This window comes from Oncorhynchus tshawytscha, linkage group LG19 (genome assembly GCF_018296145.1).
Source record: "Oncorhynchus tshawytscha isolate Ot180627B linkage group LG19, Otsh_v2.0, whole genome shotgun sequence".
Lineage (NCBI taxonomy): Eukaryota > Metazoa > Chordata > Actinopteri > Salmoniformes > Salmonidae > Oncorhynchus > Oncorhynchus tshawytscha.
In genome coordinates, this window is record NC_056447.1 from 42,666,669 (window position 1) to 42,684,799 (window position 18,131).

Here is an 18,131-nt window from a genome sequence, read left to right on the forward strand (position 1 = left end):
GAGGGGAGAGGGGAGGGAGAGGAGAGAGGAGGGGAGGGAGAGCGAGAGGGAGGAGAGCGAGAGGAGGGGAGAGCGAGAGGGAGGGAGAGCGAGAGGGAGGGGAGGGAGGGAGGGAGAGAGGGAGGAGGGAGAGGAGAGGGAGGGAGAGCGAGAGGGAGGAGAGAGAGAGGGAGGAGGAGGGAGAGCGAGAGGGAGGGAGGCAGAGGAGGAGAGGGATCTAGAGGGAGGGAGAGGGAGGGAGAGCGAGAGAGGAGGGAGAGGGAGGGAGAGCGAGAGGGAGGGAGGGAGGGAGAGCGAGAGGGAGGGAGGGAGGGAGAGCGAGAGGGAGGGAGGGAGGGAGAGCGAGAGGGAGGAGGGAGGAGAGCGAGAGGAGGGAGAGCGAGAGGGAGGGAGGGAGCGAGAGGGAGAGGGAGGGAGGGAGAGGGAGGAGGAGCGAGAGAGGGAGGGAGAGGGAGAGGGAGGGGAGAGAGGGAGGGAGGGAGAGCGAGAGGGAGGGAGGGAGGGAGAGCGAGAGGGAGGGAGAGGGAGAGAGAGGAGAGGGAGGGAGGGAGGGGAGAGCGAGAGGGAGGGAGGGAGGGAGAGGAGAGGGAGGGAGGGAGGGAGAGCGAGAGGGAGGGAGGAGGAGAGCGAGAGGGAGGGAGAGCGAGAGGGAGGGAGAGGAGGGAGGGAGAGCGAGAGGGAGGGAGAGGAGAGGGAGGGAGAGCGAGAGGGAGGGAGAGGGAGGGGAGAGAGAGGGAGGGAGGGGAGCGAGAGGGAGGGAGAGCGAGAGAGGGAGGGAGGGAGAGCGAGAGGGAGGGGGAGAGGGAGGAGAGAGGGAGGGAGAGCGAGGGGAGGGAGGGAGGAGGGAGGGAGGGAGAGCGAGAGGGAGTGAGGGAGAGCGAGAGGGAGGGAGAGCGAGAGGGAGGAGAGGAGAGGAGGGAGAGCGAGAGAGCGAGAGGGGGAGAGAGAGGGAGGGAGAGCGAGGGGAGGGGAGAGCGAGAGGGAGGGAGAGCGAGAGGAGAGGGAGAGCGAGAGGGAGGGAGAGCGAGGGAGGGAGGGAGAGCGAGGAGAGCGAGGGAGAGCGAGAGGGAGCGAGGAGAGCGAGAGGAGGAGAGCGAGAGAGCGAGGAGAGCGAGGGAGAGCGAGGGAGAGCGAGGGAGAGCGAGGAGAGCGAGGGAGAGCGAGGGAGAGCGAGGAGAGCGAGAGCGAGGGAGAGCGAGGGAGAGCGAGGAGAGAGAGCGAGGGAGAGCGAGGGAGAGCGAGGGAGAGCGAGGGAGAGGAGGGAGAGAGCGAGGGAGAGCGAGGAGAGCGAGGGAGAGCGAGAGGGAGAGCGAGGAGAGCGAGGGAGAGCGAGGGAGAGCGAGGGGAGCGAGGGAGAGCGAGGGAGCGAGGAGGAGGAGAGCGAGGGGGAGGGAGCGAGGGGGAGCGAGGGAGAGGAGGGAGAGCGAGGAGAGCGAGGGAGAGCGAGGGAGAGCGAGGGAGAGCGAGGGAGCGAGGGAGAGCGAGGGAGAGCGAGGGAGAGCGAGGGGAGAGCGAGGGAGGAGGGAGAGGAGAGCGAGGAGAGCGAGGGAGAGCGAGGAGAGCGAGGGAGGAGGGAGAGCGAGGGAGAGCGAGGGAGAGCGAGGAGAGAGCGAGGGAGAGCGAGGGAGAGCGAGGAGAGCAGGGAGAGCGAGGGAGAGCGAGGGAGAGCGAGGGAGAGCGAGGGAGAGCGAGGGAGAGCCATGGAGAGCGAGGGAGAGAGCGAGGAGAGCGAGGGGAGAGCGAGGAGAGCGAGGAGAGCGAGGGAGGAGCGAGGGAGAGCGAGGGAGAGCGAGGAGAGCGAGGAGAGCGAGGAGAGCAGGAGAGCGAGGAGGCAGCCAGGGGAGCCAGAGGGAGGCGAGGGAGAGCGAGGGAGCGAGGGAGCGAGGGGAGGAGCGAGGGAAAGCGAGGGAGAGGGAGGGAGCAGGGAGGGAGGGCGAGAGGGAGGGAGGGAGGGCGCAGGGGAGGGAGGGAGGGAGGGAGGGAGGGCGAGAGATAGGGAGCTCATGTTACCTTTGGGATCCTCTTTCTTGGCTGTGTTTGGTTCATTAAGTTGTAAACTGAGTTTGCAGACTCGGACGAATAGTCCTCATTGTTTTCATCTGTTTCTCTTGTACCTGTAACAAATCATAGCAGCATGATATACTATAATACACATACCGTAATAAACCATCCAAACCAGGTCAAGCCAAATCAAGAGGGTAACCAGATAGAGAAATGTGAAAATAAAAGCACAAACAAGACTACAGTATTCCCAGTTGGAAACTGGTTCAAGATGATTAATCAAGTGTCAGACTATTGTGAGGGCATTACCAATTAGTTCCCCCCATTAACCAATTATCTGGCTAAATCATTAGTATTTTTGTTGAATGACGTGCCATAACGCCTTCTGTATTCTATAAAAGGCAGCCATATATCTCAGAGGCATTATTATTACCATGAGCGTGAGGTGACCTGAACTGGGGCCTACATGTGCAGTTGAAATCCTAAGTTTTCATTCATTGAGGTTGGAGTCATTAAACCTTGTTTTTTAACCACTCCACACTTTTCTTGTTAACAAACTATAGTTTTGGCAAGTCGGTTAGGACACCTACTTTGTGCATGACAAGTAATTTTTCCAACAATTGTTTACAGACAGATTATTTCACTTAATCACAATTCCAGTGGGTCAGAAGTTAACATACACTAAATTGACTGTGCCTTTAAAATAAAGGTTTAGAAGCTGCTGATAAACTAATTGACATAATTTGAGTCAATTGGAGGTGTACCTTTGGAAGTATTTCAAGGTGTACCTGTGGAAGTATTTCAAGGCCTACCTTCAAACTCAGTGCCCCATTGCTTGACATCATGGGAAAATCAAATGAAATCAGCCAAGTCCTCAGAAAGTAAATTGTGGACCACCACAAGTCTCCACAAGCAATTTCCAAACACCTGAAGGTACCACATTTATCTGTACAAACAATAGTACACAAGTATAAACAGGAAGGAGCCGCGTTCTGTCTCCTAGAGATGAACGTACCTTGGTGCAAAAAGTGCAAATCAATCCCAGAACAACAGCAAAGGACCTTGTCAAGATGTTGGAAGAAACAGGTACTAAAGTATCTATATCCACAGTAAAAACGAGTCCTATATCGACATAACCTAAAAGGCTGCTCAGCAAGGAAGAAGCCACTGCTCCAAAACCGCCATAAGAAGACAGACTACAGTTTGCAACTGCACATGGCGTCAATCGATGGTACATTTGGAGAAATGTCCTCTGGTCTGATGAAACAAAAATAGTTCTGTTTGGCCATAATGACCATCGTTATGTTTGGAGGAAAAATGGGGAGGCTTGCAAGCCGAAGAACACCATCCCAACCGTGAAGCATGGGGGTGGCAGCATCATGTTGTGGGAGTGCTTTGGTGCAGGAGGGACTGGTGCACTTCACAAAATAGATGGCATCATGAGTAGGGAAAATTATGTGGATATATTGAAGCAACATCAAGACATCAGTCAGGCAGTTAAAGCTTGGTCGCAATTGGGTCTTCCAAATGGACAATGACCCCAAGCATACTTCCAACGTTGTGGCAAAATGGCTTAAGGACAACAAAGTCAAGGTATTGGAGCGGCCATCACAAAGCCCTGACGTTAATCCTATAGAAAATTTGTGGGCAGAACTGGAAAAGCGTGTGCAAGCAAGGAGGCCTACAAACATGACTGGGAATGGGCCAAAATTCACCCAACTTATTGTGGGAAGCTTGTGGAAGGCTACCCGAAACGTTTGACCCAAGTTAAACAATTTAAAGGCAATGCTACCAAATACTAATTGAGTGTATGTAAACTTCTGACCCACTGGGAATGTGACAAAATAAATAAAAGCTGAAATCATTCTCTACTATTATTCTGACATTTCAAATTCTTAAAATGAAGTGGTGATCCTAACTGACCTAAAACGGGGAATTTTAACTAGGATTAAATGTCAGGAATTGTGAAAAACTGTGTTTAAATGTATTTGGCTAAGGTGTATGTAAACTTCCAACTTCAACTGTATGTGTAACATGCAATCAATCCTATCCTACCATGACAGACGCAAAGTCATAACCGTTCTGTCACACCATCCTCATTATGTATTGAAGCTTACCTCAATCTAACCTTCAGAATACTGCTTGTAATTATAGCATACCTTAGAAGTAGTAAAACTCCACAGTTATGGAGTAATTTATGGAGCATAGTAGGCATTATAGCGACATCATTTTCCATATGGAGTATGGTAGGTAACACATGGGAATATCAGGTACTGTTATGTAACTGTTGTGCATGGAGTTTACATTTCTGACGCTTCAGGAAGTAGACTCCTGAGCAGGGGCCGTGTGTGCAGTAGCTACTTCTGGAAGTGTGTTGTACTGTGGCATCAGATGAGGCGTGAGAGAACGACTCAGAACACCAGCCTACCAGTGATGGATGCAGGTGAGTTGCGGAACATCTCGTAAACCTTAGAGATGTAAAGCACCATCATCAGCTTGTCTGGGTCCTGGTCCAGAGCCATCTCCTTCCCCGTGGTCACAGGCTGGATACCAAATTCACGCTCTGCTATGTCAAAGGCTAGCTGGTTGTTCTTGGCTGAGTCCTCCTCATTCAGGGAGTCAAAGTCACTAGGATGAGAGAGTGAAAGAGATGAGGCATCAGGTTTACATCCTTAAAGATCTCAAAGTTTTTTCCCCGATGAAGTGAGAATGTTGGTTTAATGATGCATTTTATAATCGTTCTGTTTTCCACAACAGAGCGATGAAAGGGGAACTGAAATGGTGAGATCTAAGGCCCTTCGCAACAGCCCTAGTAATGTTATGAACATGTTTCCTTTCAATAAAAGGGTTTAATTCAGAACAAACTGTCCAATCACATACACCGGTGACACAGAAAGGAAGGTGGGTGGGATTACCCAATTGGGAGCTAGAGCCAGAGGGATGAGGTCATCACGACTGTACCCCCAGCCCTCTGACTGCGTAAGGGATGAGACCCATTTGACACAGCGTAAGGGATGAGACCCATTTGACACAGCGTAAGGGATGAGACCCATTTGACACAGCGTAAGGGATGAGACCCATTTGACACAGCGTAAGGGATGAGACCCATTTGACACAGCGTAAGGGATGAGACCCATTTGACACAGCGTAAGGGATGAGACCCATTTGACACAGCGTAAGGGATGAGACCCATTTGACACAGCGTAAGGGATGAGACCCATTTGACACAGCGTAAGGGATGAGACCCATTTGACACAGCGTAAGGGATAAACCCCATTTGTCATTTAGGTAAACAATTTCAAGGCATGGAGCTCCTCATAAGTGCCGTCAGTATCTAATACTGTAAGTTCGAATGCTTTATAAACATTTGGAGTGCAATACGATAACCAAATGCTCTTTCCTTTGTGTGGTTTAGGCCATTTCTCTACATAGACAAATCTAGCTGTTTCCTACAAAGTTCAGGACATATAGGACAGTTTGTAACTTGAGTCCCACACATTTAGTTGAACAGAAGTTGTCAACAGTATAATCAATGTCACTGTTGACATTTTCAACAGCATAACATGTGACAGAACCAAAGTAAGTGCATGGTCACAGACAAGATGATAATCAGTGTGTGCTTTGATGATGGCGATAAGACCACGACTGTGTGTGTGTATACAATGTATACTGCTCAAAAAAATAAAAGGGAACACTTAAACACAATGTAACTCCAAGTCAATCACACTTCTGTGAAATCAAACTGTCCACTTAGGAAGCAACACTGATTGACAATACATTTCACATGCTGTTGTGCAAATGGAATAGACAACAGGTGGAAATTATAGGCAATTAGCAAGACACCCCAAATAAAGGAGTGGTTCTGCAGGTGGTGACCACAGACCACTTCTCAGTTCCTATGCTTCCTAGCTGATGTTTTGGTCACTTTTGAATGCTGACAGTGCTTTCACTCTAGTGGTAGCATGAGACGGTGTTTACAACCCACACAAGTGGCTCAGGTAGTGCAGCCCATCCAGGATGGCACATCAATGCGAGCTGTGGCAAGAAGGTTTGCTGTGTCTGTCAGCGTAGTGTCCAGAGCATGGAGTCGCTACCAGGAGACAGGCCAGTATATCAGGAGACGTGGAGGAGGCTGTAGGAGGGCAACAACCCAGCAGCAGGACCGCTACCCCCGCCTTTGTGCAAGGAGGAGCAGGAGGAGCACTGCCAGAGCCCTGCAAAATGACCTCCAGCAGGCCACAAATGTGCATGTGTCTGCTCAAACGGTCAGAAACAGACTCCATGAGGGTGGTATGAGGGCCCGCCGTCCACAGTTGGGGGTTGTGCTTACAGCCCAACACCGTGCAGGACGTTTGGCATTTGCCAGAGAACACCAAGATTGGCAAATTCGCACTGTGCTCTTCACAGATGAAAGCAGGTTCACACTGAGCACGTGACAGACGTGAGAGAGTCTGGAGACACCGTGGAAAACATTCTGCTGCCTGCAACATCCTCCAGCATGACCGGTTTGGCGGTGGGTCAGTCATGGTGTGGGGTGGCATTTCTTTGGGGGGGCCGCACAGCCCTCCATGTGCTCGCCAGAGGTAGCCTGACTGCCATTAGGTACCGAGATGAGATCCTCAGACCCCTTGTGAGACCATATGCTGGTGCGGTTGGCCCTGGGTTTCTCCTAATGCAAGACAATGCTAGACCTCATGTGGCTGGAGTGTGTCAGCAGTTCCTGCAAGAGGAAGGCATTGATGCTATGGACTGGCCCGCCCATTCCTGAACCCAATTGAGCACATCTGGGACATCATGTCTCGCTCCATCCACATTGCACCAGACTGTCCAGGAGTTGGCGGATGCTTTAGTCCAGGTCTGGGAGGAGATCCCTCAGGAGACCATCCGCCACCTCATCAGGAGCATGCCCAGGCGTTGTAGGGAGGTCATACAGGCACATGGAGGCCACACACTCCGGAACCTCATTTTGACTTGTTTTAAGGACATTACATCAAAGTTGGATGGGCCTGTAGTATGGTATTCCACTTTAATTTTGAGTGTGACTCCAAATCCAGACCTCCATGGGTTGATAAATTTGATTTCCATTGATAATTTTTGTGTGATTTTGTTGTCAGCACATTCAACTATGTAAAGAAAAAGGTATTTAAAATAATATTTAATTCATTCAGATCTAGGATGTGTTATTTTTGGGTTCCCTTTATTTTTTTGAGCAGTGTATATACATGTGTCTTCTCTCACATGAGGTCAGGTCGGATGAGGTGTATAAGAGCACAGAGCGCCAGGCCACTCTTCCAGGAGGAGGTGAGGTTGGTGACATCCACGCCTCTATAACCCAGAGTCTGCTTCTGACACCAGGTGAGGAGGCGGCTTGGCCGGATGTCCGACTCTGGAAGAAGAGGGGTCAACCAATCAGTCAGCCAATCACAATACATCCTCACCAAATAACAAAACCCACAGAGAAAGATAAACACACCAGGCTACAGTTCATAGACATCACAGTGGTGTAATAACACCTCAAAGTTAAGGGAGTATGAGGGAAGGGGAATGTAGGCCAGCACACACTTTTGTTGGGCATGTTTGACCCTATTTAATGTACCAGCCTGTAACTGTGATAATAAAAGAAACAATGGCTGAACTGTCAGCTGAGACAAGTTTATTGGACAACGAGATAGAGTACCAATAGACCGTCACGAGGAGCCATTAAGTCCTAATGACCGATCCTCACGGTCAGCTCCTGCGCCATGTAAATACAATTACATTTGAGTCATTTAGCAGACACTCCTATCCAGAGCAATTAGCATTTAGTGCCTTGCTCAAGGAAACGTCAACAGATTGGTTCGAATCCCCTAGCAGACTGAAAAGCGACCTTTCGGTTACTAGCCCAACGCTCTTAACCACTAGGCTACCTGTAGAATGGACGTTCCCATTAAAGTCAATGATCCACGATGGGTGGAACTGCAGACGTAATTGTATTTCTATATCCTGGCTGTGTCTGAGCCTGTGATATGATTAGAGGATGATGCATCAGACATGGGTTAGTCAGAGATGACAGGCCTGAGAAATGACAGGTCTCAGACTGTGGTCAGTCTGTTTTCGTGAAGACTCACCCCGTCTGGAGAGACTGACAGATCTATGTGTAGGTCCACAGCATTCCAGAGGATAGGAGTTCGGCTGCCCGTCTATGAACAGGTGACACACCTGAGAGAGAAAGAGCTCGCGTGATGAGTTTCTTTAACATGAAAATGTCAATACATGTCAAGCATGTTAATGTCGACTGTTCTAAATAAAACAAGCTGTTTACAGTGTGAGGTACTCTCCATCTCAGACAGACCTGATGTGGCTTGACACAGCTGGAGTTGAGGTTTGGGTACCGTGTTACCGGGTCAATGGTGTACTGCTCAAAGTTCTTTGAGATGTTCTCTGTCGTTGTTTGGGGTAATAGCCTGTAGAGACTCTCCCTACAAACGTAACAGAAGATGATCATTCATTTTCTGTTAAAAGCCAAACAGATGACCTGTTACGCTGGGGAACAGTAAACACCAACATTCTGTTTAATAATAAAAGGAAAACAATCCCCTTAAGGTCCACTAATAGGACAACCAAACATTCACTAACCTGTAACATGGATCTAATCCTAATTTCAATCTTTTCAGTTCCTGAAACCAGTTTCTCATCATTATGGATGAAGCAGTTGAAGCTCATCCCATTAGGTCTGTGTGTGGACTTCCATATTACTTCAGTCACATCCCTCAGCCTACTGTAGTACCTTTCTGCCAGGATCTCCAGGGGGGTCTTGCCCTGCACCCAGCCCCTCACCATCCACACCGTGTCAAAGGCAGCCAGGAAGCCTCGAGCACAGCCAGTCCCCATGGGCCAGAAGGGCTAGAGAAAGAGAACATGTACAGGGTCAATGCATTCAGGAGACACACCAGTAGTTGAGCGACAATAAGCAAACTAGAAATTGTCAGAATCTGCCAATTGGGAATGTGTGGAGAAAAGCATGCTCATCTGATCTACTGGAACCTTCTCAAAGGAAAACAATCCCCAGAAAACCATTCCCACATTTGTTTCTTCAAACAAGTTGAAACAGGATTTAATTGCACATACAACACATCTACTGTTGGCTCTTGTGACTTGGGGCATTTAGGCAAAGCTTTAAATATCGACTGGCACTAGAGCGAGAAATTAAATGAACAGAGATCTATACCTGCGTCATATTTATTAGGCACCAAACAGATGAAAAACAGATTAAAACAGAGGAAAAACCTGATGTTGTCCAATAAGAAATGGGTCTTTGTTTTCTGCTACATTTTTCTACAGTGCATCCAAATTAATGTAACCTAGTTGTGTGTATACATTTTACCCATAACAGTACAACATCTAGTATGAAGTCAGCCCCCCCTTCACCTCCAGTAGACTGTCCCCCACCAGGGACACAAGTAGCTGGTGTCCGTACTTCTCCCTGACCAGAGCTGCGTTCTCCGAGGCGCACATGCAGGTGAAGTCGAACATGGCCACGTCGGGCTGGCTGCAGTGGTTGATGGCGTAGTCTAGAGAGGGCAACTGGTAGTTGGTGCCAAAGTCGGCCGCCTCACGGGCGTATGAGAGAAGAGCCTCCTGGTTGACGTTGTCTCTGCCCAGCAGCTTCTCTGTTTCAACGTGATCCTGCAGGACAAGAAAAAGGGAGGGTTGATGGGAAATCAGTGTTATTGATCCGAAAGGATCAGAGCTCTACCTTCACCAGGCCCTAGTTGTAGCCGTAGAGATGGTTGTAGACTATAACTGGGGTTTAAGATTATCATGGTCAGGTCATATGGTCAGCAGAACATCAGGGCCCAACCTACTGTAGCTAATCTCTCTTGATTCTGTGGAGATCAGACTGAGGAGGTGACCACAGGCCCCAAATACTTTACTGTTGCCCTAGACTTTTGTTCAACATTTCTGAACACATAAGCAAGATTAGTGTTTCCAAAGTAAAAGGCAGTTTATTTTAACCAGCTGCTGAAACATCAAAAGGAACAGGTCTCACCTCAGGGAGCAAGCAATTACAGGGGTGACACATCTACCACATTATTCTTACAGATCAACGCTAACACAGGCAATCGTCATTATTTTAGCAAAACGTATTTTCATTGTAGGAATTAAGATGCAATTCAAGAGCTTGCTGGCAACTAATCAGTCAAGGCAGCAGTGCTATAATTAGAGTTAAGACAACATACGGAGGTCACATTCAGAGCAGGAGGGATGAGGAGTCGTCTTCACAAAGGGAAGATATGAAATGAAAACGAGCCTTCGGAAACAAAACATCTCATATGGAAATTAAGCCAGGGAGGCCTGTGTCTGTCAATAGACCTCGTCCTGATACAATGTGTACTGTTGTAATAATAACAACACCAATCACCCTCTCAGAGGAAACTGCTTCCTGTACAGAGAGAATACGCATTATTACACACACAGCCCTCCTTGGCAATCACACACACGTCTAGTTAAACGCGTGCGTCCACACACATGTCTAGTTAACTTTTTTGGGATAGGGGGCAGCATTTTCACTTTTGGATGAATAGCGTGCCCAGAGTGAACTGCCTCCTACTCAGTCCCAGATGCTAATATATGCATATTATTAGTAGTATTGGATAGAAAACTATGAAGTTCCTAAAACTGTTTGAATGATGTCTGTGAGTATAACAGAACTCATATGGCAGGCGAAAACCTGAGAAAAATCCAAGCAGAAAGTGGGAAATCTGAGGTTTGTAGTTTTTCAACTCAGCCCCCATTGAAGATACAGGGTGATATTAGTTGTGTTTTACGTGCCAAGGCTTCCACTAGATTTCAACAGTATTGAGAACCTGTTTTGAGGATTCTACTCTAATGGAGGGGCTCATAAGGGCTCTGAGGCACTCTGGAAGAGTGCCACAGGCACTCCTCACGTGAAAGGTAGCGTTCCACTTTATTTGTACAGACAAAGGAATTGTCCGGTTGGAACATTAATGAAGATTTAGGTTAGAAACATCCTAAAGATTGATTCCATACTAAGGAACATGCCAAACTACGGGCTGTAATGGAACCTTTTCAACATTTCGTCCGACGTTCGGCGCGACCTGAAGGCGCTTTTGGATTTGTTTACCAAATGCCCTAAAAAAATATGATATTTGGACATAACTGATGGACATTATCGAACAAATCAAACATTTATGGTGGAACTGGGATTCCTGGGAGTGCATTCTGATGAAGATCAAAGGTAAGTGAATATTTAAAATGCTATTTCTGAGTAATGTTGACTACCCAAAATGGCAGGTATCTTTTTGGCTGCTTTGTAGTCTAAAGGCTGTACTCAGATTATTGCATGGTTTGCTTTCTCCGTGAAATCTGACAAAGGTTGCAGTAAGGAGAAGTATATCTAAAGTTCCATGTATAATAGTCGTATCTTTATCAATGTTTATTATGACTATTTCTGTAAATTGATGTGGCTCTCTGCACAATCACCGCATGATTTAGAACTACTGAACGTAACGCGCCAATGTAAAATGAGATTTTTTTATACAAATATGAACTTTATCAAACAAAACATACATGTATTGTGTAACATGAAGTCCTATGAGTGTCATCTGATGAAGATCAAAGGTTAGTGATACATTTAATTTATTTCTGGTTTTTGTGACTCCTCTCTTTGGCTGGAAAAATGGCTGTGTCTAGTTAAACGCGTGCGTCCACGCACGCACGCACGTCTAGTTAAACACGCACGTCTAGTTAAACGCGCGCGTCCACGCACGCACGCACGTCTAGTTAAACGCGCGCGTCCACGCACGCACGTCTAGTTAAACGCGTGCGTCCACACACACACACACGTCTAGTTAAACGCGTGCGTCCACACACACACACGTCTAGTTAAACGCGTGCGTCCCACACACACACACACACGTCTAGTTAAACGCGTGCGTCCCACACACACACACACACACACACACACGTCTAGTTAAACGCGTGCGTCCACGCACGCACGCACGTCTAGTTAAACGCGCGTCCACGCACGCACGCACGTCTAGTTAAACGCGTGCGTCCACACACACACACACACACACACACACACACGTCTAGTTAAACGCGTGCGTCCACACACACGTCTAGTTAAACGCGTGCGTCCACACACACACACACACACACACACACACACACACACACGTCTAGTTAAACGCGTGCGTCCACACACACACGTCTAGTTAAACGCGTGCGTCACACACACACACACACACGTCTAGTTAAACGCGTGCGTCCACACACACACACACACGTCTAGTTAAACGCGTGCGTCCCACACACACACACACACACGTCTAGTTAAACGCGTGCGTCCACACACACACACACACGTCTAGTTAAACGCGTGCGTCCACACACACACACACACGTCTAGTTAAACGCGTGCGTCCACACACACACACACACACGTCTAGTTAAACGCGTGCGTCCACACACACACACACACGTCTAGTTAAACGCGTGCGTCCACACACACACACACACACGTCTAGTTAAACGCGTGCGTCCACACCACACACACACACGTCTAGTTAAACGCGTGCGTCCACACACACACACGTCTAGTTAAACGCGTGCGTGCGTCCACACACACGTCTAGTTAAACGCGTGCGTCCACACACACACACACACACACACACGTCTAGTTAAACGCGTGCGTCCACACACACACACACACACACACACACACACACGTCTAGTTAAACGCGTGCGTCCACACACACACAAAGTCTAGTTAAACGCACACACACACACACACACAGTCTAGTTAAACGCGTGCGTCCACACACACACACACACAGTCTAGTTAAACGCGTGCGTCCACACACACACACACACACGTCTAGCTAAACGCGTGCGTCCACACACACACACAACGTCTAGTTAAACCCGTGCGTCCACACACACACACACACACGTCTAGTTAAACGCGTGCGTCCACACACACACACACACACGTCTAGCTAAACGCGTGCGTCCCACACACACACACACGTCTAGTTAAACGCGTGCGTCCACACACACACACACACACACACACACACACACACACACGTCTAGTTAAACGCGTGCGTCCACAAACACACACACACACACGTCTAGTTAAACGCGTGCGTCCACACACACACACACACACACACACACACACGTCTAGTTATTCCCTCCGCAAGGCAATCAAACAAGCTAAGTGTCGGTATAGAGACAAAGTAGAGTCGCAATCCAACGGCTCAGACACGAGAGGTATGTGGCAGGGTCTACAGTCAATCACGGACTACAAAAGGAAAACCAGCCCCGCCGCGGACCACGATATCTTGCTCCCAGACAAACTAAACTAATTTGAGGAAGGACAATACAGTGCAACTGACACAGCCCGCTACCAAAAACCTGCGGGTTCTCCTTCACTGCAGCTAACGGGAGTAAAACATTTAAATTAGTTAACCCTCGCAAGGCTGCCAGCCCAGACGGCTTCCCCAGCCGCTTCCTCAGAGCATGCGCAGAACTGCTGGCTGGCTGGTGTTTACGGACATAATCAAACTTTATCCCAGTCTGCTGTTCGCACATGCTTCAAGAGGGCCACCATTATTCCTGTTCCCAAGAAAGCTAAGGTAAAGCTAAGGTAACTGAACTAAACGACTATAGTCAAGGACCATAACACCTCCACCCTACCTGACACCCTAGACCCACTCCAATTTGCTTACCGCCCCAATAGGTCCACAGACGACGCAATCGCACTGCCCTAACCCATCTGGACAAGAGGAATACCTATGAGAGAATGCTGTTCATTGACTACAGCTCAGCATTTAACACCATAGTACCCTCCAAAATCTTCTTTAAGCTTCCTGACGGGCCGCACCCAGGTGGTGAGGGTAGGAAACATCTCCATCCCGCTGATCCTCAACACTGGTGCCCCACAAGGGTGCGTTCTCAGCCCTCTCCTGTACTCCCTGTTCACCCATGACTGTGTGGCCATGCACACCTCCAACCCAATCATCAAGTTTGCAGATGACACTATAGTGGTAGGCTTGATTTCCAACAACGATGAGATGGCCTACAGGGAGGAGGTGAGGGCCCTCGGAGTGTGGTGTCAGGAAAATAACCTCATACTCAACGTCAACAAAACAAAGAAGATGATCGTGGACTTCAGGAAACAGCAGAGGGAGCAGCCACCTATCCACATCGACGGGACAGTAGTGGAGAAAGTGGAAAGTTTTAAATTCCTCGGCATACACATCACGGACAAACTGAAATGGTCCACCCACACAGACAGCGTGGTGAACAAAAACTTGTACAGATGCACAATCGAGAGCATCCTGTCGGGCTGTATCACCACCTGGTACGGCAACTGCTCCGCCCACAACCGTAAGGCTCTCCAGAGGGTAATAAGGTTTGTACAACGCATCACCGGGTGCAAACTACCTGCCCTCCAGGACACCTACACCACCCGATGTCACAGGAAGGCCATAAAGATCATCAAGGACAACAACCACCCGAGCCACTGCCTGTTCACCCCGCTATCATCCAGAAGGCAAGGTCAGTACAGGTTCATCAAAGCTGGGACCGAGAGACTGTAAAACAGCTTCTATCTCAAGGCCATCAGACTGTTAAACAGCCATCACTAATATTGAGTGGCTGCTGCCAACAAACTGACTCACCTCTAGCCACTTTAATAATGATGAAAAATGTATGTAATATGTGTATCACTAGCCACTTTAAATAATGTTTACATACCCTACAATACTCATCTCAAATGTACTCTATACCATCTACTGCATCTTGCCTATGCTGTTCGGCCATCGCTCATTCATATATCTTTATGAACATATTCATTCCTTTACACTTGTGTGTGTATATAAAGTAGTTGTGAAATTCTTGGATTACTTTTTAGATATTACTGCATGGTCGGAACTAGAAGCACAAGCATATTGCTACACTCGCATTAACGTCTGCTAACCATGTGTATGTGACAAATAAAATGTGATTTTAGCTTCCACCCCCCACACGTCTCGCTAAACGCGTGCGTCCACAAACGTCTAGTTAAGACCCCTCCCCCAACACATCCTTCTCATCCAGCAACACATTTTACCCGCTCAAATACATCTAGTCTTGTGTTTTTATTCCCAGTTTAATGCCACGGCTGCGATTTGGCACCCTCTGTCAGATGGGGAACAATGGCACAGCTGTAAATATCTGCGCTGTGGGAGAGTGGCATATTGAGCACAAAGTAGCAAAACAAAAACACTCACATGAATGATGACTCCCTTGTCCAGCAGACTCTGCTTCTTTGCGGTCATCACAAAGTAGTGCGTGTTGTCTCTGTAGTACACAATGTTCTCCAGATCAATCCCTACAATCACAAGGCAACACAAAGCTTCATAAACAACTGTCAGTCATGTTGACCATACAACCAAATTGTGTGACACGGTCAGTGGGAGGATCATGTTCCAAATGCGGTGTGTATCATGACCAATGTGAGTGATGGTACACGACCCTTTCATTAAGAGGGGATTTTAGGGGAGGAGATTCCAGCCTGTCATCACACACTGTTGAACCTCTGCTAGAATCAGCAGCACCTAGATTCTCCATGGTGTGTTAGCATGGGAAACATTTCATCTGCTGGTACTTCAGCAAAACACTCCCTTTGTAGGAGACCCACTGGTTTCATGGATTAAAACATTTTATTGCGGTTCCCAATGGACTGATGTGATGACACCTAGGGTATCACCATTCCAGGTAAATCAGCCTGATCGCACATCAATGACCATAAGAGTTGGAAAGACCGCACAAACAGGTCCAAGGCTTGGCTAGGAGGTCAATGCCCAGGAGAGGGGTACAGAAGGTGTGTGGGGTCAGGTTTGTGAGATGACCCACCGGTTTCGTCTTTGAGCTCCAGGAAGAACTTCTGGTTGAAGATGAAGGCCACGCCGCTGATCTCCTCCACCTTGGCCTCGGCTGTGGTATTCCGGTTAACGAAGTTGGCTGTGATGGCTATGGCCAGCTTGCCCCGGAACTCTTTCCTCCTGAAACCTACAGTATGCGGCAAAGCATTGCTATTCGTTCTGATGACACTCAACATCTAGGAAGTTAATCATTTTATACCAGATTAAACTGAGTCAGATTGCAATAAATCGGAGCAATAATTTGTTATTACATAGTGTTAAGGAAATACAGGCTGATAAAGGTTAAGGTAATGACATAGATCAAAAAGCATTAGGGGCATTTTAAAATACTACCTTCAAACTTTGTCTGAGCAATACTCCTGTCTGGTTGACAACGAACCCATGCATTTTCTTTTTTTTTAGATACAGACTACACTCAAGACTGATCCAAGTAGTGTAATAGACTTTCACCAGTCACGTGACCAGATTCCATCTGTATACCAGCTGTTCATCATCTTCGGGAGACTTCTGGGTAATGTGCTCTGACACAGGTCAAAGTTAACTCTAGATAGTGCAGATTAACTGCAGATGAAGACAAGTACTCCAAAATTATCATGGCTTGATTTCATTTTTTTATTTTTTATGTAACATGATTTTATAGCTTTTTAATAGAAATTCCAAAGCCAAAAATAGTGAACATTCAATTGCCAAAACAATGAAAATGTTCCATTGTCTGTCATATCCACATACTGTAGACATCATAGTAACTTCCTATTTAAGTAGTACAAACAAATAAATAAATAAACAAATAAATAAATAAATAAATAAATAAACAAATAAATAAACAAATAAATAAACACACACACACACACACACTGCTCAAAAAAATAAAAGGGAACACTTAAACACAATGTAACTCCAAGTCAATCACACTTCTGTGAAATCAAACTGTCCACTTAGGAAGCAACACTGATTGACAATAAATTTCACATGCTGTTGTGCAAATGGAATAGAAAACAGGTGGAAATTATAGGCAATTAGCAAGACACCCCCAATAAAGGAGTGGTTCTGCAGGTGGTGACCACAGACCACTTCTCAGGTCCTATGCTTCCTGGCTGATGTTTTGGTCACTTTTGAATGCTGGCGGTGCTTTCACTCTAGTGGTAGCATGAGACGGAGTCTACAACCCACACAAGTGGCTCAGGTAGTGCAGCTCATCCAGGATGGCACATCAATGCGAGCTGTGGCAAGAAGGTTTGCTGTGTCTGTCAGCATAGTGTCCAGAGCATGGAGGCGCTACCAGGAGACAGGCCAGTACATCAGGAGACGTGGAGGAGGCCGTAGGAGGGCAACAACCCAGCAGCAGGACCGCTACCTCTGCCTTTGTGCAAGGAGGAGCACTGCCAGAGCCCTGCAAAAGCCACGAATGTGCATGTGTCTGCTCAAACGGTCAGAAACAGACTCCATGAGGGTGGTATGAGGGCCCGACGTCCACAGGTGGGGGTTGTGCTTACAGCCCAACACCGTGCAGGACGTTTGGCATTTGCCAGAGAACACCAAGATTGGCAAATTCGCCACTGGCGCCCTGTGCTCGTCACAGATGAAAGCAGGTTCACACTGAGCACATGTGACAGACGTGACAGAGTCTGGAGACGCCGTGGAGAACGTTCTGCTGCCTGCAACATCCTCCAGCATGACCGGTTTGGCGGTGGGTCAGTCATGGTGTGGGGTGGCATTTCTTTGGGGGGCCGCACAGCCCTCCATGTGCTCGCCAGAGGTAGCCTGACTGCCATTAGGTACCGAGATGAGATCCTCAGACCCTTGTGAGACCATATGCTGGGTGCGGTTGGCCCTGGGTTCCTCCTAATGCAAGACAATGCTAGACCTCATGTGGCTGGAGTGTGTCAGCAGTTGCTGCAAGAGGAAGGCATTGATGCTATGGACTGGCCCGCCCGTTCCCCCGACCTGAATCCAATTGAGCACATCTGGGACATCATGTCTCGCTCCATCCACCAACACCACGTTGCACCACAGACTGTCCAGAAGTTGGCGGATGCTTTAGTCCAGGTCTGGGAGGATATCCCTCAGGAGACCATCCGCCACCTCATCAGGAGCATGCCCAGGCGTTGTAGGGAGGTCATACAGGCACGTGGAGGCCACACACACTACTGAGCCTCATTTTAAGGACATTACATCAAAGTTGGATCAAAAATCAAA

At 48.2% G+C, this 18,131-nt stretch overlaps 1 protein-coding gene across 6 annotated transcripts in view; it reads right to left on the bottom strand.

Moving 5' to 3' along the window:
- The window catches only part of mical2b (microtubule associated monooxygenase, calponin and LIM domain containing 2b), a 94,650-nt gene that overhangs the window by 45,085 nt on the left and 31,434 nt on the right, over positions 1-18,131 (bottom strand). For all 6 annotated transcript variants that reach the window (XR_006079374.1, XM_024379975.2, XM_024379974.2 and 3 more), the window contains 9 exons: positions 15,907-16,062; positions 15,282-15,382; positions 9,409-9,666; positions 8,768-8,883; positions 8,333-8,459; positions 8,109-8,199; positions 7,240-7,387; positions 4,430-4,629; positions 2,011-2,114 (listed from right to left, as the gene is read on the bottom strand). Coding sequence is in view for 5 of the 6 variants with exons in the window: in XM_024379975.2 (XP_024235743.1) it covers positions 2,011-2,114; positions 4,430-4,629; positions 7,240-7,387; positions 8,109-8,199; positions 8,333-8,459; positions 8,768-8,883; positions 9,409-9,666; positions 15,282-15,382; positions 15,907-16,062 (1,301 nt within the window). In the remaining variant the exon portion in view is untranslated. The remainder of the gene's footprint in view (positions 1-2,010; positions 2,115-4,429; positions 4,630-7,239; positions 7,388-8,108; positions 8,200-8,332; positions 8,460-8,767; positions 8,884-9,408; positions 9,667-15,281; positions 15,383-15,906; positions 16,063-18,131) is intronic.